Source organism: Salvelinus fontinalis, chromosome 3, assembly GCF_029448725.1.
Source record: "Salvelinus fontinalis isolate EN_2023a chromosome 3, ASM2944872v1, whole genome shotgun sequence".
Lineage (NCBI taxonomy): Eukaryota > Metazoa > Chordata > Actinopteri > Salmoniformes > Salmonidae > Salvelinus > Salvelinus fontinalis.
The window spans coordinates 13748998-13772799 of record NC_074667.1 but is presented as its reverse complement, the minus strand read 5'-3'; the positions used below and the strand labels follow the sequence as shown (position 1 = coordinate 13772799).

At 41.4% G+C, this 23802-nt stretch overlaps 2 protein-coding genes across 6 annotated transcripts; one reads left to right on the top strand and one right to left on the bottom strand.

The window, feature by feature from the left end:
* Positions 1–499: 499 nt before the first annotated feature.
* Positions 500–15927, bottom strand: LOC129839477 (serine/arginine-rich splicing factor 7-like). 5 transcript variants are annotated; one of them, XM_055906970.1, is made up of 9 exons: positions 15821–15927; positions 12795–12975; positions 12268–12444; positions 8122–8190; positions 4024–4095; positions 3841–3894; positions 1352–1396; positions 881–916; positions 500–777 (listed from the first exon to the last, which is right to left on the bottom strand). In XM_055906970.1, the coding sequence occupies exons 1-9, from the start codon at positions 15846–15848 to the stop codon at positions 723–725; spliced, it is 717 nt and encodes a 238-aa protein (XP_055762945.1). In that variant the 5' UTR covers positions 15849–15927; the 3' UTR covers positions 500–722. The 5 variants fall into 5 exon arrangements, with proteins under 5 accessions (XP_055762945.1, XP_055762936.1, XP_055762954.1 ...); XM_055906961.1 differs by lacking the exon at positions 15821–15927 and adding an exon at positions 14811–14909; XM_055906979.1 differs by lacking the exons at positions 881–916; positions 15821–15927 and adding an exon at positions 14811–14912.
* An 87-nt stretch (positions 15928–16014) lies between these two features.
* gemin6 (gem (nuclear organelle) associated protein 6) lies at positions 16015–17674 on the top strand. Its single transcript, XM_055907000.1, has 2 exons — positions 16015–16348; positions 16690–17674. Exons 1-2 carry the CDS (start codon positions 16221–16223, stop codon positions 17075–17077), a joined length of 516 nt encoding a protein of 171 aa, XP_055762975.1. The 5' UTR covers positions 16015–16220; the 3' UTR covers positions 17078–17674.
* Positions 17675–23802: the final 6128 nt, after the last annotated feature.

The window sequence follows — 23802 nt, the reverse complement described above, 5'->3', positions numbered from 1 at the left end:
AACATCATGATGGTCATAGGGAAAATTTGAGTATCATCTAATAGCCTAAACCTGTCACTGTTACATTGGACTGGGTGAATGGAATATGAATGAGAGTTATCCAATACGCTGTAATAGAAATAAGGCCATGCTCATGAAAACAAATGGTCCTACCTCATCTTAAACGGCACTGGTGTGCATCTATCAGTTACACATACATGTCAATACATAAGTACACAAGTAGGTCACATGTCTGAAATAAAATATTAACCTACGATTTGTAGAGGCAAGAGCTTAAAGTAGTAGTAGTAGCTATTTGGTATCAAGGATAAGACCAGAGCAGTGTGCTCTGATCATGAGTTCAAAATTCAAAGAGCACATTTCGCAAGTGCAACATTGCCCTCTATAGGTATCCCTCAATTCAAAACATTTAATTTATCAACCATTTCATTTAGTTGTGCTATATAAAGACCAACTGTGCCCAGATGGACAACACAGCACAAAAACAGTATCACAACCATTTTAAATCAAATATACTTTAATAACCAACAACTATTTCTAAAACACAAAACACAAAAAAGCATTCCAAACTGGGTCCCCCATTGCTTCTTCTTGAACAGTCAGTAATATGCCTCAGAAGGAAATTAACAACACCACATATGTTCAAATGATACAATACAATGGGTTTACAAAGAACTTAGTCACTAGAGATGCTAACATAAAGAAACAAAAACGTCCCAAGTTCAGTCGTCCCTCTCCGAGCTGCCATTTCGACGAGGACTCCTCGAGGTAGAGTGGCTGAAAGAGAGAAAAACAGAAGTTAGTTTCCCCTCTTCATTTATTTGCTGTGCATTAACCCCACATTAAAAAGTCATTACCTCAGCTGGGAGGAAAAACGCACCTTAGTTTTTGAGGTGAAGCTTTAGATTTTGAACAGCTGGGATTTAAAATAGAATTTTCATTTTAGAGCTCATTCTACAAGACTTCGACAGCGGCAATTTGTAGCAAGCAAAGTATTTAAAGACCATGCATTTAATATAAGTTCGTCATGCAAAATGAATTTAAAGAACACAATTCAAATAACCTCTTAATACATTTTTCACATATTGAATTAAAGATGTGAATGTAATTGTTGTTGATTTATTGCAGTCTACCTTTCACATGTAATGCTTAAGTAGCCTGACTTAATGAACCATCACGCATCTACACCGTTAACTGTAACCATGCATAACGATTGCCCTCCCGCATGGACAACATTTTCATTGTCTCGTTTTGCTGCTTATCATGCATTTGTCAAACTGTTCCACAGCTCGTATAGAGAGCAGAATGGTGGAAAGAAAATTGGCGTCAGACTCTCAAGACTTCTGCATACCTCCTCGTGGGGGAACCAGACTTGGATCTGCCCACAGAACCAGACCTGAAGAAGTAAACATACAAGGCATTCATATTCTAGTGTCCCTTTTTCTGGTTGGTCATTGTTGTTTTTATCTCCACCAATGGGCTAAGATCACTTCTGTTACTTTTCCTGCAGTCTGAACATTCAAAAGCTACATGGAATCTGATATTTCAAGCCACCATTGCAAACCACCTTCAATCTGATTGCTGGCAATGCGACTTGTTTGAACAGTCAAATCTGATTTATTTGCCCTCAAGATACGTTGTTGAGTTTGACAAGAACGTGACGTTGTAGCTAGCTAGCTTGTTAATTGCTTATAAACAAATTAGTGAATGTACAACAAACCTAAACAGCTACCTAGTTGACTGCTGCGGCTAGCCAAAAAGAACTAGCTTTGAAAGTTGGATCATCTTATCCTGAGGCTTTAAAAGTGTTCTTACACTATGATTTTGAACATTCAAAGCAACTGGGTAAAAGTCCATGGAAGGCATTGCTGTCACCTTAGGATTGCTACAAAACGTCTGAGTAATAGGAAGCACGAGCACACCACCAATCAGCCTACACCACTGCACACACACCCATCGTTACTATGACAACTAGTGTAGCCATGTCAGCAAATGACTGCTATCTGAACACACACATGTATTTTTATTTAACTAGGCAAGTCAGTAAAGAACACATTTATGTTTACAATGGCGGCCTACCAAAAGGCCTGGGAATTAAACAATATATAGGACAGAACACACATCACTACATTAAGAGAGACCTAAGACAACAACATAGCATGGTAGCAACACAACATGACAACATGGCAGCAGCACAACATGGCAGAAGCACACAACATGGTAGCAGCACACAACATGGCAGCAGCACACAACATGGCAGCAGCACACAACATGGCAGCAGCACACAACATGGTAGAAACATTATTGGGCACAGACGACAGCACAAAAGGGCAAGTACGATTTGGTCACTTGTAACTTGTTGTTTGAACAGTCACCATTACAAAACTGATTTAAGCATTAAGGCCTGCAGTGTGAACAAGGCTTTAGGCCTCACTTCAACTCATTCCACGGAGGGCCGAGTGCCTGCGGGTTTTTCACTCTTCCCTTGTAGTTGATTGATGAAATTAAGTCACTAATTACACTAAACAAAAATATAAATCTATATGCAAAAATGTCAAAGATTTTACTGCGTTACAGTTCATATAAAGAAATCAGCCAATTGATATAAATTCATTAGGCCCTAATCTATGGATTTCACATGGGAATACAGATACGGTATGCATCAGTTGGTCACATATCTTCAACAAACCAAAAAAAAGTGGCCTGTGGAATGTTGTCCCACTCCTCTTCAATGGCTGTGCAAAGTTTCTGGATATTGGTGGGAACTGGAACACGCTGTCGTACACGTTGATCCAGAGCATCCCAAACATGGGGCCGTGCATTATTATACTGAAACATGAGGTAATGGTGGCAGATGGATGGCACGACAATGGGCCTCAGGATCTCGCCAGGGTATCTCTGGGTATCCAAATTGCCATCGATAAAATGCAATTGTGTCCCTTGTCCGTAGCTTATGCCTGCCCATACCATAACCCCAACGCAACCATGGGGCACTCTGTTCACAATCAGCAAACCACTCGATCCCCACGAGGCTGTCTGCCATCTGCCTGGTACAGTTAAAAATCAGGATTCATCCTTGAAGAGCACACTTCTCCAGCGTGCCAGTGGCCTTTGAAGGTGAGCATTTGCCCATTGAAGTTGATTACGATGCCAAACTGCAGTCAGGTCAAGACCCTGGTGAGGAAGACGAGCACACAGATTGCCTTCCCTGAGACGGTTTTTGAGAATTTGTGCAGAATTTCTTTGGTTGTGCAAACCCACAGTTTCATCAGCTGTCCTGGTGGCTCATCTCAGACGATCTCGCAGGTGAAGAAGCTAGATGTGGAGGTCCTGGGCTGGAGTGGTTACACGTGGTCTGCGGTTGCGAGGCCGGTTGGACCTACTGCCAAATTCTCTAAAATTTCATTGGAGGAGGCTTATTGTTTTTTGAGAGAAAAACTTTTTGTGGAACATTTCTGGGATCTTTTATTTCAGCTCATGAAACATGGGACCAACACTTGTTATGTTTATATTTTTGTTCAACGTAGTAACTCTCCTCACCTGGTTGGGTCTCTCTTCATCTAAAGGGAAAACCCGCAGACACTATGCCCTCCATGGAATGAGGAACCTGCTTTAGTCTCTTAAGTCAGTGATGTAATATATCAAGGGGACAAATGTCTAAATTGTAATACCCGAAACGGTCAATACCAACACAAAATTGTATTTTGTTGCAGTAGTGACAATCTTTGAGGATTGACACAAACTGTTGCATTAAGTGTTAATTACTCAACGTATGTAGCTGCATTGTTGACAATAGCAATGCAACGCTGATCAGAGCATTGAAACAGTTATATTTCTCACCTGGTCTTTGCATGAGAAAGTGACCTAGACCTTGATCTGGACTTTGATCGAGATCTAAAAATAAATTAGGGGGGAAAGCATCAACACCCATCATTTACTAAATAAGTGAACAATGTTATTGTTTTACACAATGTGGGATCTTAATAATAATAATGCAAGCAAGTCCATTTGTCTACAATTTACCTTGATCTCTTGGGGGTAAAGGCTCTAGATCTTCTAGGAGAACGAGAGCGGCGTGGAGAGAAGGATCTTGATCTAGAACATAATTATCAAAAGCTGTTAGCTAACATACATTCAGACCCGGTAAACTCTGCACTGCCATTCCTGATCAACTACTCTATCATACAAATCTGTATATGTATCTGTGGTGAATGTATGTATGCATGCAGTATATGGAGTTGTGTACAGCATAACAGTGTAATGACAATTTACTCTACACTGAGTGCACAAAACATTAGGAACACCTGTTCTTTCCATGACAGACCAGAGCTCTCCAAAACGTGTTCCTGGAGAGCTACCATCCTGTAGGTTTTCCCTCCAACCCTAATCTAGCACACCTGATTCTAATAATTAGCTGATTGATCAGCTGAATCAGGTTAGTTACAACTGGGGTTGGAGCAAAAACCTACAGAAAGGTAGCTCTCCAGGAACAGGGTTAGAGAACCCTGACAGACTGACCAGGTGAAAGCTATGATCCCTTATTGATGTCACTTGTTAAATCAGTGTAGATGAAGGGCTAGAGACAGGTTAAAGAAGGACTTGAGACATGGGTTGTGTATGTGTGCCATTCATAGGGTGAATAGGGAGTTTTTCCTAGCCACCGTGCTTCTACAGCGGCATTGCCTGCTGTTTGGGGTTTTAGGCTGGGTTTCTGTATAGCACTTTGTGACATCAGCTGATGTAAAAAGGGCTTTATAAATACACTGCTCAAAAAAATAAAGGGAACACTTAAACAACACAATGTAACTCCAAGTCAATCACACTTCTGTGAAATCAAACTGTCCACTTAGGAAGCAACACTGATTGACAAAAAATTTCACATGCTGTTGTGCAAATGGAATAGACAAAAGGTGGAAATTATAGGCAATTAGCAAGACACCCCCAAAAAAGGAGTGATTCTGCAGGTGGTGACCACAGACCACTTCTCAGTTCCTATGCTTCCTGGCTGATGTTTTGGTCACTTTTGAATGCTGGCGGTGCTCTCACTCTAGTGGTAGCATGAGACGGAGTCTACAACCCACACAAGTGGCTCAGGTAGTGCAGTTCATCCAGGATGGCACATCAATGCGAGCTGTGGCAAAAAGGTTTGCTGTGTCTGTCAGCGTAGTGTCCAGAGCATGGAGGCGCTACCAGGAGACAGGCCAGTACATCAGGAGATGTGGAGGAGGCCGTAGGAGGGCAACAACCCGGCAGCAGGACCGCTACCTCCGCCTTTGTGCAAGGAGGTGCACTGCCAGAGCCCTGCAAAATGACCTCCAGCAGGCCACAAATGTGCATGTGTCAGCATATGGTCTCACAAGGGGTCTGAGGATCTCATCTCGGTACCTATTGGCAGTCAGGCTACCTCTGGCGAGCACATGGAGGGCTGTGCGGCCCCACAAAGAAATGCCACCCCACACCATGACTGACCCACCGCCAAACCGGTCATGCTGGAGGATGTTGCAGGCAGCAGAACGTTCTCCACGGCGTCTCCAGACTCTGTCACGTCTGTCACATGTGCTCATGTGCTCAGTGTGAACCTGCTTTCATCTGTGAAGAGCACAGGGCGCCCGTGGCGAATTTGCCAATCTTGGTGTTCTCTGGCAAATGCCAAACGTCCTGCACGGTGTTGGGCTGTGAGCACAACCCCCACCTGCGGACGTCGGGCCCTCATACCACCCTCATGGAGTCTGTTTCTGACCGTTTGAGCAGACACATGCACATTTGTGGCCTGCTGGAGGTCATTTTGCAGGGTGCTGGCAGTGCACCTCCTTGCACAAAGGCAGAGGTAGCGGTCCTGCTGCTGGGTTGTTGCCCTCCTACGGCCTCCTCCATGTCTCCTGATGTACTGGCCTGTCTCCTGGTAGCGCCTCCATGCTCTGGACACTACGCTGACAGACACAGCAAACCTTTTTGCCACAACTCGCATTGATGTGCCATCCTGGTTGAACTGCACTACCTGAGCCACTTGTGCGGGTTGTAGACTCAGTCTCATGCTACCACTAGAGTGAGAGCACCGCCAGCATTCAAAAGTGACCAAAACATCAGCCAGGAAGCATAGGAACTGAGAAGTGGTCTGTGATCACCACCTGCAGAATCACTCCTTTTTTGGGGGTGTCTTGCTAATTGCCTATAATCTCCACCTGTTGTCTATTCCATTTGCACAACAGCATGTGAAATTTATTGTCAATCAGTGTTGCTTCCTAAGTGGACAGTTTGATTTCACAGAAGTGTGATTGACTTGGAGTTACATTGTGTTGTTTAAGTGTTCCCTTTATTTTTTTGAGCAGTGTACATTTGATTGATTGGGCAAGACAAAAGATGTAAGTGCCTTTGAACGGGGTATGGTAGTAGGTGCCAGGCGCACCGGTTTGAGTGTATCAAGAACTGCAATGCTGCTGGGTTTTTTACGCTCAAGTTTCCCGTGTGTATCAAGAATGCTCCAGCACCCAAAGGACATCCAGAAAACTTGACAACTGTGGGAAGCATTAGAATCAACATGGGCCACCATCCCTGTGGAACACTTGACACCTTGTAGAGTCCATGCACCGACAAATTGGGGCTGTTCTAAGGGCAAAAGGGGGTGCAGCTGAATATTAGGAAGGTGTTCCTAATGTTTTATACACTCAGTATATTCAGAAAGTATTCAGACCCCTTCCATTTTCCCACATTTTGTTTCGTTACAGCTTTATTCTAAAATGGATTAAACAACATCAGCAACATCTACACACAATACCCCATAATGATAAAGCAAAAACAGATTTTTTGAAACATTTTGGCTTTAAATTTTTTAAATACCTTATTTACATAAGTATTCAGACCCTTTGCTATGAGACGCGAAATTGAGCTCAGGTGCATCATGTTTCCATTGATCGTGCTTGAGATGTTTCTACAACTTGATTGGAGTCCATCTGTGGTAAACTCAATTGATTGAACATGATTTGGAAAGGCACACACCTGTCTAAATAAAGGTCCCACAGTTGACTGAGCAAAAACAAAGCCATGAGATCAAAGGAATTATCCGTAGAGCTCCGAGACAGGATTGTGTCGAGGTACAGATCTGGGAAGGGGTACCAAAACATTTCTGCAGCATTTAAGGTCCCCAAGAACACAGTGGCCTCCATCATTCTTAAATGAAAAGAGGTTTGGAACCACAAATACTCTTCATAGAGCTGGCCGCCCGGCCAAACTGAGCAATCGGGAGAGAAGGGCTGTGGTCAGGGAGGGGACCAAGAACCAAATGGTCACTCTGACAAAGCTCCAAAGTTCCTCTTTCGAGATGGGAGAACCTTCCAGAAGGACAACCATCTCTGCAGCACTCCATCAATGAGGCCTTCATCCCTACGGGGGAAGCATGGTGGCGACAACATCATGCTGTGTAGATGTTTTTCAGCGGCAGGGACACTAGTAAGGATTGAGGCAAAGATGAACAGAGAGATCCTTGAAAAAAAACCTGCTCCAGAGCGCTCAGGATCTTAAGACTGGGGCGAAGGTTCACCTTCCAACAGGACAACGACCCTAAGCCCACAGCCAAGACAATGCAGGAGTGGCTTCGGGACAAGTCTCTGAATGTCCTTGAGTGGCCCAGCCAGAGCCCTGACTTAAACTCGATCGAACATATCTGGAGCCATGAAAATAGCTGTGCAGTGATGCCTGTAGAGAAAATAGAGAAAATGGGAGAAACTGTAGAGAAAATGGGAGAAACTCCCCAAATAAAGGTTTGCCAAGCTTGTAGCGTAATACCCAAGAAGACTCAAAGCTGTAATCGCTGCCAAAGGTGCTTCAACAAAGTACTGAGTAAAGGGTATGAATACTTATGTAAATGAGATATTGATGAGGGGGGAAACAATTTAATACATTTTAGAATAAGGCTGTAAGTATCAAAATGTGTAAAAAGTCAAGGGGTCTGAATACTTTCTGAATGTACTGTACAATCATTTTTATTTCATTATATGTGTTACGAAAAAAGAGGTCCAAGAATAGACCCCTGAGGAACTCCATCGATGATTGATGTGACCCTTTTCCGAGGAAGTTGGACAACAGAGCCTTTGGAACGAGAAAAATGTGCATAAGAATGCTCACCTCCTGCCACGGCCCCGGCTGCGAGAGCGAGAGTACCTCCTCCCACCGGACCTGGAGTGAGACCGGGACCTAAACCACATCCAAACGAGGGGTGGGGAGGGAAAGATGGACAGTTCAGAGCAGGCCCCGCGAAGCCCCACATAACACTGCCTCAGTCTGTCTTTAATTCTGACCTGGCCTCTGACAACAACAATCACCCTAAGCCCACTGATGCTCTGACACTGGCTCAAATCAACACACAAAAAGAGGGGGATTATATTAGATTTAGCATTACACGTGCAATGGTACTGGTAGTAGGAGTCACTATATAGACTAGAGGTCGACCGATTAATCGGCATGGCCGATTAATTAGGGCCGATTTCAATTTTTCATACCAATCGTTAATCTGCAATTTTGGGACGCCGATTATGGCCGATTACATTGCAATCCACGAGGAGACTGCGTGGCAGGCTCACCACCTGTTACGCGAGTGCAGCATAAAAAGGACCTTGTGGCTGCAAGGAGCCAAGGTAAGTTGCTAGCTAGCATTAAACTTCTTATTAAAAAAACAATCAATCTTCACATAATCACTAGTTAACTACACATGGTTGATGATCTTACTAGGTTAACTAGCTTGTTTTGCGTTGCATATAATCAATGCGTGCCTGCTAATTTATCATCGAATCACAGCCTACTTCAACTTCGCCAAATGGGTGATGATTTAACAAAAGCGCATTCGCGGAAAAAGCACTTACTTTGCACAAACCTAACCATAAACATCAATGCCTTTCTTAAAATTAATACACAAGTATATATTTTTTTAACCTGCATATGCAGTTAAAATAAATTAATGTTAGCAGGCAATATTAACTAGGGAAACTGTGTCACTTCTCTTGCGTTCAGTGCGAGCAGAGTCAGGGTATATGCAGCAGTTTGGGCCGCCTGGCTTGTTGCAAACTGTGTAAAGACCGTAATTAATTTGCCAGAATTTTACATAATTATTACATAGAAGGTTGTGTAATATAACAGCAATATTTAGACTTAGGGTTGCCACCCGTTCGATAAAATACGGAATGGTTGCGTATTTCACTGAAAGAATAAACGTTTTGTTTTCAAAATGAAAGTTTCAGGATTTGACCATATTAACGACCAAAGGCTCGTATTTCTGTGTGTTTATTATATAATAATTCAGTATATGATTTGATATTTGATAAAGCAGTCTGACTTAGCAGTGGTAGGCAGCAGTATGCTCGTAAGCAAGCATTCATTCAAACAGCACTTTACTGCGTTTGCCAGCAGCTCTTAGCAATGCTGAGGCACAGCGCTGTTTATGACTTCAAGCCTATCAACTCCCGAGATTAGGCTGGCAATACTAAGGTGCCTATAAGAACATCCAATAGTCAAAGGTATATGAAATACAAATGGTATAGAGAAATAGTCCTATAATTCCTATAATAACTACAACCTAAAACTTCTTAAATGGGAATATTGAAGACTCATGTTAAAAGGAACCAGCAGCTTTCATGTTCTCATGTTCTGAGCAAGGAACTTAAACGTTAGCTTTTTTACATGGCACATATCGCACTTTTACTTTCTTCTCTAACATTGTTTTTGCATTATTTAAACTAAATTGTACATGTTTCATTATTTATTTGAGACAATTGATTTTATTTATGTATTATATTAAGTTCAAATAAAAGTGTTCATTGTTCATTCAGTATTGTTGTAATTGTCATTATTACATATATACAGTTGAAGTCTGAAGTTTACATACACTTAGGTTGGAGTCATTAAAACTTGTTTTTCAACCACTCCACAAATTTCTTGTTAACAAACTATAGTTTTGGCAAGTCGGTTAGGACATCTACTTTGTGCATGACAAGTAATATTGCCAACATTTGTTTACAGGCAGATTATTTCACTTATAATTCACTGTATCACAATTCCAGTGGGTCAGTATTTCAAGGCCTACATTCAAACTCAGTGCCTCGTTGCTTGACATCATGGGAAAATCTAAAAGGAATCAGCGAAGACCTCAGAATTTTTTTTTAGACCTCCAGAGCAATTTCCAAATGCCTGAAGGTACCACATTCATCAGTACAAACAATAGTATGCAAGTATAAACACCATGGGACCACGCAGCAGTCATACCGGTCAGGAAGGAGACACGTTCTATTTCCTAGAGATGAACGTATTTTGGTGCGAAATGTGCAAATCAATCCCAGAACAACAGCAAAGGACCTAGTGAAGATGCTGGAGGAAACGGGTACAAAAGTATCTATATCCACAGTGAAACGAGTTCTATATCGACATAACCTGAAAGGCCTCTCAGCAAGGAAGAAGCCACTGCTCCAAAAACCGCCATAAAAAAGCCAGACTACGGTTTGAAACTGCACATGGGGACAAAGATCATACTTTTTGGAGAAATGTCTTCTGGTCTGATGAAACAAAAATAGAACTGTTTGGCCATAATGAACATCGTTATGTTTGGAGGAAAAAGGGGGAGGCTTGCAAGCCGAAGAACACCATCCCAACCGTGAAGCACGGGGATGGCAGCATCATGTTGTGGGGTGCTTTGCTGCAGAAGGGACTGGTGCACTTCACAAAATAGAGGGCATCATGAGGAATGGAAAATTATGTGGATATATTGAAGCAACATGTCAAGACATCAGTCAGGAAGTTAAAGCTTGGTCGCAAATGGGTCTTCCAAATGGACAATGACCCCAAGCATACTTGCAAAGTTGTGGCAAAATGGCTTAAGGACAACAAAGTCAAGTTATTGGAGCGGCCATCACAAAGCCCTGACCTCAATCCCATAGAAAATTTGTGGGCAGAACTGAAAAAGCGTGTGCGAGCAAGGAGGCCTACAAACCTGACTCAGTTACACCAGCTCTGTCAGGAGGAATGGGCCAAAATTCACCCAACTTATTGTGGGAAGCTTGTGGAAGGCTACCCGAAACGTTTGACCCAAGTTAAACAATTGAAAGGCAATGCTACCAAATACTAATTGAGTGTATGTAAACTTCTGACCCACTTGGAATGTGATGAAATAAATAAAAGCTGAAATAAATAATTCGCTCTACTATTATTATGACATTTCACATTCTTAAAATAAAGTGGTGATCCTAACTGACCTAAGACAGGGAATTTTTACTAGGATTAAATGTCAGGAATTGTGAAAAACTGAGTTTAAATGTATTTGGCTAAGGTGTAAGTAAACTTCCGACTTCAATTGTATATATAACAATTGGCCGATTAATCGGTATCGGCTTTTTTTGGTCCTCCAATAATCGGTATCAGCGTTGAAAAATCATAATCGGTCGACCTCTAATATAGACATAGCTGTTCATGGAGCTAACGTATCCTGCTTAAAGCAGGCCTTTCAGTTCTCTAGTAAAGAGTGGAAGAGAGGAATGTTATTGTCAAGTCATACATTGGAGATAAAAACACATTAATTGGTACTTGAAATAAACCTTGCGAGTTTGCCCGGTTGACCCACTTTGGACCAAGGTTCGAGCAGATCTAGGCGTTCTAGAAGTATCTATCAGCCGACTTCTGCATCTAGTCGTGTTCTTCGATTTCTAACGATGATGATTGTATTGACAGCCAAATCGCTTGATTGAGACTTGATAGATGCAAGGCGATTTGTCTAGACGGGACCATGGTCTACCTGGTTGTCCTCTTTACAAAACCCCAGGCTCAAATTGATAACCAAATCATCTGGTGAATTGTCAGCCCTCTATGAAATCTTTAAGGTGCAGCTAGAAGTGGCAGTTGCTTGAGAAGGGGAGGTCTGGCTGATCGATCAACCCCATGGTCATAGGATCGAAAGTGTGGAATTTGCTAGATGCCTCATGAAATCGTTAAGGATCGTGACACTCTGAATCAAACGAAGAAACCTGAAATGTTTTGACCAGGTGAGTTGTTAACAAAAAAAACCCACATAACATTTCAGAAGTATTTCCATATTTTAAAAGGGATTAAGTGACAGACGGAGAGACAAAAGTTGCAACAACAGGTTGTATGATAATATAATAATCATCTTAACTTTTTTTTTATCTACATAAGACACTGAAAAATCAAGACAATGGAAAATAAGCCACAACTATCAAAATAAGAAAAGCCCAAAACAAGCTAAATCTGATGCATTGGTTAAGGAGGCTTTACCTGGTCCTCCTGCGTCGACCGTAGCGGTGGCAGTCGTAGGCATAGTGCCCCCGCTCACCACACTCATAGCACTTGTCGTTGGAGTCAAAGGGCCGGTTGGTGGGCGCACGCTCGTACCGAGATCGCCGCGGCATCCCTGTAGATAATTCAACTCGAACTCGAGATCCAGAAATCAACCTGAAAAACAGTCAGTTCGACAGTCAGCAAATTGCACAATGGCATAGTTCACTTTAAAAAGAGGACTTAAGGAAACCCATCTAAAGTGTAACAAGCATTTAGGAACATACCTTAAGTGTATGATCTGGATAGTAGCAAATGAGTAACAAGATAATACCAGCTACCTGCTTACCTTCTACTGATAGATGTCCCTAAACCAATAAAATCCTTCAATATTTGCAAAGAGCAAATGACATTATTGATTGGCAAACGTCAACAACAGAGGTGCCCTTTGAGCCCTTTCAGCTTGTAGGTCTTGGAAAGTAGGCTAAACTTGGGGGCAAAGTCTGAAGTCTTGAGGTACCACTTACTTGCCGTCAAGGCCTCGGACCGCATCTTCTGCATCCCGGGTGTCTTCAAACTCCACAAAGGCAAAGCCCGGGGGGTTCCTAGCGATCCACACTGTTCTTAAAGGTCCGTAATACCCGAATGCCCGCTCTAGCTCTCCTTTCCCTGCACCAGTGCCCAGGTTACCGACGTAAATCTTAGAGTCTGCAAAGGAAAAACAGAAAGAGGTGCCACCACTGCTGCAACTCGCTGACTTCTGTTCTGAGGGCCTTTGATTTCCCACTCCCCTAAGCTCAGTATCAAAAGGGTTGCTAGAAGTAACTGCACAAATGTAAAAATCACATTGAAATGCGGCCCTCTCAAGGCATCCCATATGTATTGAGGTCAGTGAATAATTAGCATAAGGTTGGCCTGAGGCAGTTCCTCATGCTATGGTCTAAATAAAATTATAAATTACTAGTGTCATTCATATGAATATAATATTGTGTACTTTTCCACATGACAATGAGCTGTATGTAGTGATTTACTGCAATGACCTCCTTTATCTCACCTCATTTGCTCACATTGTATATAGACTTATTTTTCTACTGTATTATTGACTGTATGTTTGTTTTTACTCCATGTGTAACTCTGTGTTGTTGTATGTGTCAAACTGCTTTGTTTTATCTTGGCCAGGCCGCAATTGTAAATGAGAACTTGTTCTCAACTTGCCTACCTGGTTAAATAAAGGTGAAATAAATAAATTCAATTAAATATCACCTAAATCACACTAGAGCAAATATTTGAAGCCTGAAAATGTGATAAATTAGGCAAAGGATCAACCTTATCTCTATACCTTGCTACTAGATTGTGTAACATCTAGTAATTTATCAATTTCTACAATCTGCTACCTGTCTGATTCAGAGGGGTTGGGTTAAATGCGGAAGACACATTTCAGTTGAATACTTTCAGTTGTACAACTGACTAGGTATCCCCCTTTCTTTATGATAAGACAAAAGGTTTATAGGGTTATGATTAGGCCTAGGGCCATGTTTGATTTGCATTAGTTGCCAAGTGAACGTGTAATTTGCTCTTTGAATTTAGATGTAATCCATCCCCTAACATGTCATACATAACCATTGAATTCTTTATGACACCAACTAACGTTACAGAGGCATGGTGTATTCATCAAGCGTAGCTATGTTTGGCTGTGGTGAACGAGTCAACACATCTACTAAGACAGAAGGTAGAACGGCTAGTGAGGTGAGGATTTTGTTTATTTTTGTTACTTAGCCTAATTTAACTGCAAATAAGGTCCAATTTTGCGGACCATTTCTGATTCATGAGCTGCCCTCTACAAAAGTAGTAAGAGTTTAGCACCTTAACCCATAGACTCTTTAGCTACACTAACATTATCAGTGGTTCTCAAACGTCTTGTGGATCACAAATGTTACATGTTATTGATCTATTCCAGAGCTAGCACACCTAATTCAACTTGTCTACTAATCACTACTGATGTATTTAAAGCCGCAATCAGCAGTTTAGCCTAAAGACCCAAAGTTGAATTGCATTGATTTCTACGTCAGGCAGAAATTGGCATTTGGACCAGGAAAGTTTCCTCTCCTGACCTCTACAAGCTAGAATGTTGAATAAAATTATATTTTTTGTACTTTTACCCCCTTTTTCATGATATCCAATTGGTAGTTACAGTCTTGTCCCATCATTGCAACTCCCCTACGGACTCCGGAGAGGCGAAGGTTGAGAGCCATGCATCTTCCGAAACACAACCCTGGCAAGCCGCACTGCTTCTCTGCTCGCTTAACTCGGAAGCCAGCCACACCAATGTGTTGGAGGAAACACCGTCTAACTGACGACCGAAGTCAGCTTGCAGGCACCTGGTTCCTCAACAAGGAGTCACTAGAGCGCGATGGGACAAGGAAATCTCGGCCGGCCAAACCCTCCCCTAACCCGGATGACGACGATGGGACAATTGTGCGCCGCCTCATGGGTCTCCTGGTCACTGCCGGCTATGACACAGATAAAATTATATTTTTACTCACTTTCCCGGTTGTCCATGTGGTTGGTCCTTTTGCAGGTAGGGATGTGAGACATATCGACAGGAAGTATAAATACAAACTTTTCAAAGCGCTGGTAGTGCGTTCAGATTTCTATCACTTGAAGTATGCATACTTGCCGAGCTCGTGCATGTGTTTACATGGTTCTGCGCATGCTTCAGGTGAAAAATCTGAACGCACCACCAGCGCCTTGAAAAGTTAATGTAAGTATACTTTCCTATGAATATATTGTCTCACTTTACAGGTTGTCTGTAGGAATGTAAGTAATTCAACATTCTGGCTTGTGAGAGGAAATTTTCCAAACAAATGTATGGCATTAATAACAAAGCCTTCCCCGCCCCTGTTTTGTTAAAAAGCTGAGGGGTGGGGCTGTAGAAATGTAACCCATCTCAAATTCATAGAGCAATGGATATAAGGAATGACCATCCTATGATATCAAAATTATAGTTTTAACCATACTTATAAAACATACTTATATGTTGGGTTCTGATGGGGTACAACAGATGAACTAAGGTCATGAGGCATTTAAACTGCAATATGTAACTTTTTGTTATGGAAAATATATTTCACAGCGGGTTAGATGGTACAATGATTCTCTACACAACGACTGTTTGTTTTGTCGCAAACTATTAGAATTTTAGCAACCAGGAAATGGCGGAGAGATTTCCGCATATTGCACCATTCAATTCTTCAACAAACATTGGGCACATTTCATTCATGTATACGTCCACAAATGGATGTAGCAACTGCAGATTGCCCCTTTAAAACATTTTGATTGAAAAATAGCTACATAATCAAGCCATTGATTAGAGAATCGGGTGTGCTTGTTTAGGGCAAGAGCTAGAAAGCTAAGTAACGTTACGCCTAATGTAGCTAATGTTAGATAGTTAACTAAGCATGCGATTATCTTCACGAATACTGTATTTTGTCTACTATTGAACATGTGTTAGATTATCTTTTTGTGAAGTTAAAATATGTTTTGCTATTTAGTTTACCTCCTCCGTTTCGACCGTGTCTTGACATGATTCAAGGCCCGCTTTACAATCAATATGCGCATGCGTGTGTCAAACTGATTCTCCTGAGAGGACTGTCAGAGACATGACGGGTCACTAAATGTACTCGTGCAATGCAATAAATTGCTAAATTACTCATATTTCATACCATGAATCACACAGTAGAGTATTAGGTTGGTGAAGAGGTTAGTAATGTGTAACGAGGTATTTAATTCTTCGGGCTGGAACCTTTGGAATTGGATCACTGTTTTCTACGACACCTTTGACCGTCGGACAAATTTAGTCACAGGCTCAATCCAGCTATCCAGTAGCCAGCTCAATCACATGATTTGGAGATTAAAACCCAGTGTAGCTTATTCTCGGTCAGAATATTGAAATAGTAATGGACACGTGGCGTCAACTGAAGCCACTGGAGTGGTGTAAATATGTCAACAAAGAGGTCAAAGTGACAGTGCACGAGAAACAACAACATCATGGTTGGGTTTTTACCGTTGATCCAGTATCTGCCAGGTAACTTCGTCACCTTCCCAGTACTCTTCCCCATGGCCATGTGCACAGTTTGTTGATGGATAGCTTAAACTATCATATGAAAATAATACACCAATGCACTGATTTGTCAGTTTTTTCTCCCACTTATATAGTGTGGTACCTAGCTACAACAGTGACGAGTGACTACACCACTCTGTTATGAGACCTAAATTTGAGCATCATACTTCGTAACTGCTATCCCTAGCTACAGTGTGATATATTTGATGTGACTCAGTCATAGACAATACCAGGATTGTTGCTTTGAAAGGGGTGTATATCGGCTGAGTTGACACTCAATGCATTACCTATTTTCCCTCCCCCAGTATAGTCCTAGTGACCTTCCAGGAGAAAGGAGGCACACCGACGGTCCGAGTTGTGACAGGCCATGCAGTACAGGAAGTAGAGGTCCTCCAGGAGGGCAATGAAGAAACGGCGGGGCGACTGAGGGTCATTTTCACACCCCCAGGAGCCCACACCCTTGGCCCGGAAGAAGTGAGGCACAGGAAAGAGAGCCTCCGCCTGTGGCTGGAAAAGAACCGCATCCCCGTGGAAGAGAAGGGCGAGATGCTGTGCGTGGCCAACGTGCTGACAGTGAGCGCCCCCTACGGAGCGGAAGACTGTAGTAGCTCCAACGAGATCATCCTGGCCCGAGTGCAGAGCCTGGTGGAGAGCAACCCTGATTCATCTCCAGACCAGCCTGCCAACTCCTGATGAAGGATTCACTTTGATATATAGGGATATTTTCTCAAACACAGATCAGGCTCAGCCGAGTCCTGGAATAAAATACATTGTCTATTTTCTTGATCTCCATTGAAATAGCTTTTTAGTTCAGGACTAAGCTTAATCTGTGTCAGGGAAACCGGCTCATAGTGGATGTCAATAGTCTAAAAGGGTCTCGTCTCCTTCATCTGCCTCTATGTGGGGGAAAAAATGGACTGGGAATTGGGTCTTGGCCATGTGTCTTTCACCTATCCCACGTTTTTAGATAAGTGAAGGTCGAGGAGAGGAGGAGGGAAAGCCACTCTAGACTGTTGGGATGAACTGAGAGACACTTAAAATGCTTTGGATTGTTGATGGTTCAAATGTTACTATAATCATATTCAACAATGGACATTGCTATCACAAAGCAAACAGTTGGCAACATTTAGAAATGTGAAGTTTTGGTTCTAAAGATACCTTTTTTGTAATTTTGTAATGAACTTTTGTAATTAAACGTGCACTGTTACTTACAAACCAATAGTTGCATCTCTCCCGCTACACTTAAATATCTATAAAAAAAAGACCAATAAAATACCTGTGCCTATAAAATCTATGTTATGAATCTTTAATCCTAAATCACTTTACTTGATAAAACTTGAATAAATCTCCGATAATTAGGCTTGGGCGGTATACTGTACACCGGTGTATTTGGAAAAAGCCACAGGATGTTTTTTTCCCCAATATATTTTAATACTTGTGGCTACTTTTTAAGTAAATACCTGCAGTCATCTCGTGCAAAATGTTAAGAGATAAAGCAGATCACGTTTTTTTATTTGACCCCTGTTACATTATTTTACATTATGACGCTTACCTTAGTTCCCCAGAACAGTTGACCTAGTCACGGGTTTGTTTGTAAATAGCACAATGGGAGAAAGCGGAAGCAGGTGAGTCCAGGTGGGTATTGACAGGGGTCGCATTTTATATTAAAAGTTTGCATCAATAGAGTGATCAGGGATATGCAACTACAGTTTTTCTTCACAGAAAAGACATTAGCGCAACACAGCAGAAAAATAGCTTCATTTTCATCAGATGACAAAAGAAGTGCCATGTTATTTGGCTGGCAGAAAATTAAATTACATTGAAAAAGCAAATTCTTTTATGCAAAAACAATGCCCGGCCATCTAATGTTTATCATAGGAAGAACGTAGCCTGCTACATTTTCTAACGTTTTGCTTAAAGTTAATCGTACCAGAGTAAAGTAGGCTGGCTACACCGAGAAAAGTACTGGAGAAATGTATACTGAACGAAGACATAAACACAACCTGTAAAGTGTTGGTCCTGTGTTTCATGAGCTAAAATAAAAGATCCCAGAAATGTTCCATGCGCACACAAAGCTTTTTTTTTTTAAATTTAATTTATTTTGGCCAACAGACTTAAACAACAAAATGCACAATGTGGACCCAGAGGATATCACTGGAAAGTATTTAATTAAAACGCTTGTTTCCAAAGTGGCCCTCGATGGTAAAAATAAACAACACATATAATGATTAAAAGACAAGACAAAATTACAACCAACCATAAATACATTCATTTATATTGACATCCTAAAATGTGTCACTAATCACTGCACTTCTCCCTAACCTTAAAAATCAACAATATTAATTTCACATTAAAACAATCTATTCATTGCACATCATACCGATCCTTCAAATAATACACCTGACCAGCAGTAAGGGGGTACAAGGGACAGTGGAGTGGTTTCCCTTACTTAGACAACCTTGTCCAAATGAAAACCTTTGCCTGCTTTTCAAAGCTATTTTTACTTTTTCTTTGCTTGATCTCCAAGGGCAGGCTATTCCATAGACAAATGCCTGTTTGGAAAACTGTGCTCCTCGCAGTACTGTTTACTCTTGGGATTGTACATGACATAACACTAGCTCTGGTATTGTGACTGTGTTGGTTATAGACCATATCAATGTGGTTTTTCATGTTACCTGGGGCATGAACATTTAAGATGTCAAACATATGGTTTAGTTCAAGTTGGTCCACTCTGGACTCCAAAGGCAACAAGCTCACCTCCCGGAACTCCTGTACCCCTATGTGGGTTCTAGGGGGGACATTCAGCATATACCTGATAACATTATTTTGCTTGACCTGCATTCTGTTTTTCAGCTTTTCTGAGAACCCACTATACCAAGCAGAGCAGGCGTAATCAAAATTACACTGATTCAAGGTTGAGACGAGCAGTTTCTTAACTTTAATGTTAAAATATCTAGTGTTATGATATAAAAATGTCAATTTGTTTGCCATTTTAGAAATCATTTTAGCAGCAATCAGGTCTGGGGAAAGGGAAAGATCTAGGAACACACCAAGATAAGATACACTTGTTTTAGATTCAATCTCCTTGCCTGCGCAGTTTACCATTATCTTGTCAGCCTTAAGCAATCTACGTTTTGTTCCAAACAAAATCGATTCAGTTTTCCTCAAATGTAGTGACAATTTGTTGTCAGACAACCAATCTCTAACAAAATGCAATTCCTTACTCAGGGTCTCCTCTATGTAAACTGCATCCTTCCCTGATACCAGTATGGCTGAATCATCAGCATGAAGCAGGAATTTCCCCTTTACTGTATCTGGAATATCATTAACGTATATAAGAAATAAGAGAGGCCCTAAAATAGATCCCTGCGGTACTCCACGAGATATTTCTTTGGCCTCTGACAGAACATCACCAACATTACATACTTGTGTTCTGTTGGTCAGATAAGACCTAAACCAATTCACTGCTACATAATTTAGACCCATGTATTTCAGTTTCTTCAGGATAATATCATGGTCCACAGTGTCAAAAGCTTTTTGCAAGTATATCATGACCATACCTGTATAGTTCCCCTTCTCATTTTCCTTCTTAATGTGGTCAATAAGGTGGATAAGCTTATTGCTCTCAAATTTTGTGCACAAATTTGTTTACATCCCTGTAAGTGAGCATTTCTTGTTTGCCAAGATAATCCTTCCACCTGACAGGTGTGGCATATCAATAAGCTGATTAAGCAGCATGATCATTACACAGGTGCACCTTGTGCTGGGGACAATAAAAGGCCACTCTCAAACATGCAGTTTTGTCACACAACACAATGCCACAGATGTCTCAAGTTTTGAGGGAGTGTGCAATTGGCCTGCTGACTGCAGGAATGTCCGGCAGAGCTGTTGCCAGAGAATTTTATGTTCATTTCTCTACCATAAGCAGCCTTCAACTTCGTTTTAGAGAATTTGCCAGTACGTCCAACCGGTCTCACAACCGCAGACCACCTGTAACCACGCTAACCCAGGACCTCCACTTCCGGCTTCTTCACCTGCAGGATCGTCTGAGACCAGCCATAAAACTGAGGAGTATTTCTGTCTGTAATAAAGCCCTTTTGTGGGGAAAACTCATTCTGATTGGCTGGGCCTGGCTCCCCAGTGGGTGGGACTATGCCCTCCCAGGCCCACCCATGGCTGCGTCCCTGCCCAGTCATATTAAATCCATATATTAGGGCCTCATTTATTTATTTCAATTGACTGATTTCCTTATATGAACTGTATCTCAGTAAACTCGTTGACATTTTTGCATGTTGGGTTTATATTTTTGTTCAGTATAGCTACAAATCACTCATAGAATGCCTGTTTGTGAATTCTCATCTGAGTGGAGAAGTGCAACTGAACCACGAAATTAGTCTGATGCCGAGCATAAATTACAATAAGAAGCGTTTTAATTTCTGCGTTTACAAAACGCAGCAAGATATTTCTTATGCGTTTTATATTTTTTTTCCTGCTTGAAAAACACAGAATTCTGTATTAATGTAACCCTTAAATTTAACTTGCCCTTTAATCTAAGTAAGTGGCTGAATTAATAAGGTGATGGGGCATCATATTGTGTTAGCTAATTGCCATGTTTGAGAAGTCAAAGCCTTTTGGATGAGTTATTTGTATTGCTGCCACTATCTTGAAATCCTTGGGGTTTTTCTCTCTGTTCTTGGCCCTTTTTCCTTCTTCAGTCTTATCTTCTCCTCTCCCCTATTCTCCTATCTTCTTTCCCCTATTCTCAGAGCAGGCAGGCCCATTGCCCTAGCAACTCCAGACTCAGCATAGCCTATATACACAGATAGAGCAACGAGGCAGATATTTCACCAGATGTATAAATGTGAAGCCTCCGCTTGGCTTTTCCACTCACTACCAACTATGGTTATTAATCTCGTCCAATTCGAGGTCAGTAATCGCTGTTCTGATGTCCAGAAGCTCTTTTCGGTCATAAGAGACGGTAGCAGCAACATTAAGTACAAAATAAGTTATCAAACAATGCAAAAAAAATAAAGACATTTGCACAATGTCTCTGGTTCACATTCGCTTGTAAATGTCCAAACTCACACAAAAGGACATTCGGTAGCTCCTACCTTTAATCAGTACCAGTCAAAAGCTTGGACACACCTACTCATTCAAATGTTTTTATTTTTATTTACTATTTTCTACATTGTTGAATAATAGTAAGACATCAAAACAATAAAATAACACGTATGGAATCATGTAGTAACCAAAGAAGTGTTAAACAAAATCAAAATATATTTTATATTTGAGATTCTTCAAATAACCACCCTTTGCCATGATGACAGCTTTGCACACTCTTGACATTCTCGAAACCAGCTTCATGAGGTAGTCACCTGGAATGCATTTCAATTAACAGGTGTGCCTTGTTAAAAGTTAATTTGTGGAATTTCTTTCTTTCTTAATGCATTTGAGACAAACAGTTTTGTTGTGACAAGATATGGGGGTATACAGAAGATAGCCCTATTTGGTAAAAGACCAAGTCCATATTATGGCAAGAACAGCTCAAATAAGCAAAGGGAAACGCCAGTCAAGAACTTTAAAAGTTTCTTCAAGAGCAGTCACAAACACCATCCAGCGCTATGATGAAACTGGTTCTAATGAGGATCGCCACACGAAAGGAGGACCCAGAGTTACCTCTGCTGCAGAGGACAAGTTCATTAGAGTTGCCAGCTTCAGAACTTGCAGCCCAAATAAATGTTTCACAGAGTTCAAGTAACAGACACATCTCAACATCAACTGTTTAGAGGAAACTTCGTGAATCCGGCCTTCATGGTCAAATTGCTGCAAAGGAACCACTATCAAAGGACACCAATAAGACGAAGAGACTTGCTTGGGCCAAGAAACACGAGCAATGGACATTAGACTGGTCGAAATCTGTCCTTTGGTCCAAACGTGAGATTTTTGGTTCCAACCTCCGTGTCTTTGTGAGACGCAGAGTAGGTGAACAGATGATTTCTGCATGTGTGGTTCCCACCATGAAGCATGGAGGAGGAGGTGTAATGGTGCTTTACTGGTGACACTGTCTGTGATTTATTTAGAATTCAAGACACACTTAACCAGCATGGCTACCACAGCATTCTGTAGTGATACGCAATCCCATCTGGTTTGGGCTTAGTGGGACTATCATTTTTTGTTTTCCAACAGGACAATGACCCAACCCATCTCCAGGCTGTGAAAGGGCTATTTCACCAAGGAGAGTGATAAAGTGCTGCATCAGATGACTTGGCCTCCACAATCACCCGACCTCAACCCAATTGAGATGGTTTGGGATGAGTTGGACTGCAGAGTGAAGGAAAAGCAGCCAACAAGTGCTCAGCATATGTGGGAACTCCTTCAAGACAGTTTGAAAAGCATTCCAGGTGAAGCTGGTTGAGAGAATGCCAAGAATGTGAAAAGCTGTCATCAAGGCAAAGGGTGGCTACTTTGAAGAATCAAAAATACTAAATATATGTTGATTTGTTTAATACTCTTTTGGTTACTACATGATTCCAAATATATTATTTCATACTTTTGATGTCTTCACTATTATTTTACAATGTAGAAAATAGTAAAAATAAATAAAAACCCTTGAATGAGTATGTGTGTCCAAACATTTGACTGGTACTGTCACGGCCGTTGAAGGAAGTGGACCAAAGTGCAGCGTGGTGAGCGTTTATATTCCTTTATAAAAATGACGCAGACAAAAACAATAAACAATACAAAACAACAGTGAAGCTTAAGGGCTATGTGCCACAAACAAAGTTAACTTCCCACCAAGACAGGTGGGAAAAAGTATGGTTCTCAATCAGAGACACCGATAGACAGCTGTCCCTGATTGAGAACCCTACCCGGCCTAAACATGTAAATACAAATAATAAAACGAAAGAACATAGAATACCCACCCCAAATCACACCCTGACCCAACCAAATAGAGACATAAAAAGGATCTCTAAGGTCAGGGCGTGACTTGTACTGTATCTTTTACTTTATAAGCTGGATTGCATGTCTTTGCAATTGGTTTATTTTCGTCAGCATATTCAGCGAGCAGCCTCCATTGAAATTCGCTATTACTTATGCAAATGTTGTTAGCATTCTGGTATAGATGCCAATGGTGCTTTTTTGCTGTGGTATATCAGACCGTATGCAACAGGTATGACAAAACATTTATTTTTACTGTTCTAATTACATTGTTAACCAGTTTATAATAGCAATAAGGCTCTTCGGGGGTTTGTGATATATGGCTAAGGGTTGTGTCCATGTCCATGCACTCTGCAATGTGTTGAGCTTAAGAACAGCCCTTAGCCGTGGTATATTGGCCATATACCAACCCCCCCCCCCCCACGTGCCTTATTGCTTAACTATACCAGTATGAGAGAAGGATGGTATGACAATATGAA

What these genes read in the sequence shown, in the direction of transcription:
- LOC129839477 (XM_055906961.1), bottom strand. Translation starts at nt 14,862, where the DNA reads ATGTCTCACATCCCTACCTGCAAAAGGACCAACCACATGGACAACCGG. An exon ending in GTCCGAGGCCTTGACGGCAA is followed by an intron (nt 12,445 to 12,794) that starts GTAAGTGGTACC and finishes ACTGTTTTTCAG; the next exon opens with GTTGATTTCTGGATCTCGAG. An exon ending in GGTCGACGCAGGAGGACCAG is followed by an intron (nt 8,191 to 12,267) that starts GTAAAGCCTCCT and finishes GATGTGGTTTAG; the next exon opens with GTCCCGGTCTCACTCCAGGT.
- gemin6 (XM_055907000.1), top strand. Translation starts at nt 16,221, where the DNA reads ATGGACACGTGGCGTCAACTGAAGCCACTGGAGTGGTGTAAATATGTC. An exon ending in GTTGATCCAGTATCTGCCAG is followed by an intron (nt 16,349 to 16,689) that starts GTAACTTCGTCA and finishes TCCCTCCCCCAG; the next exon opens with TATAGTCCTAGTGACCTTCC.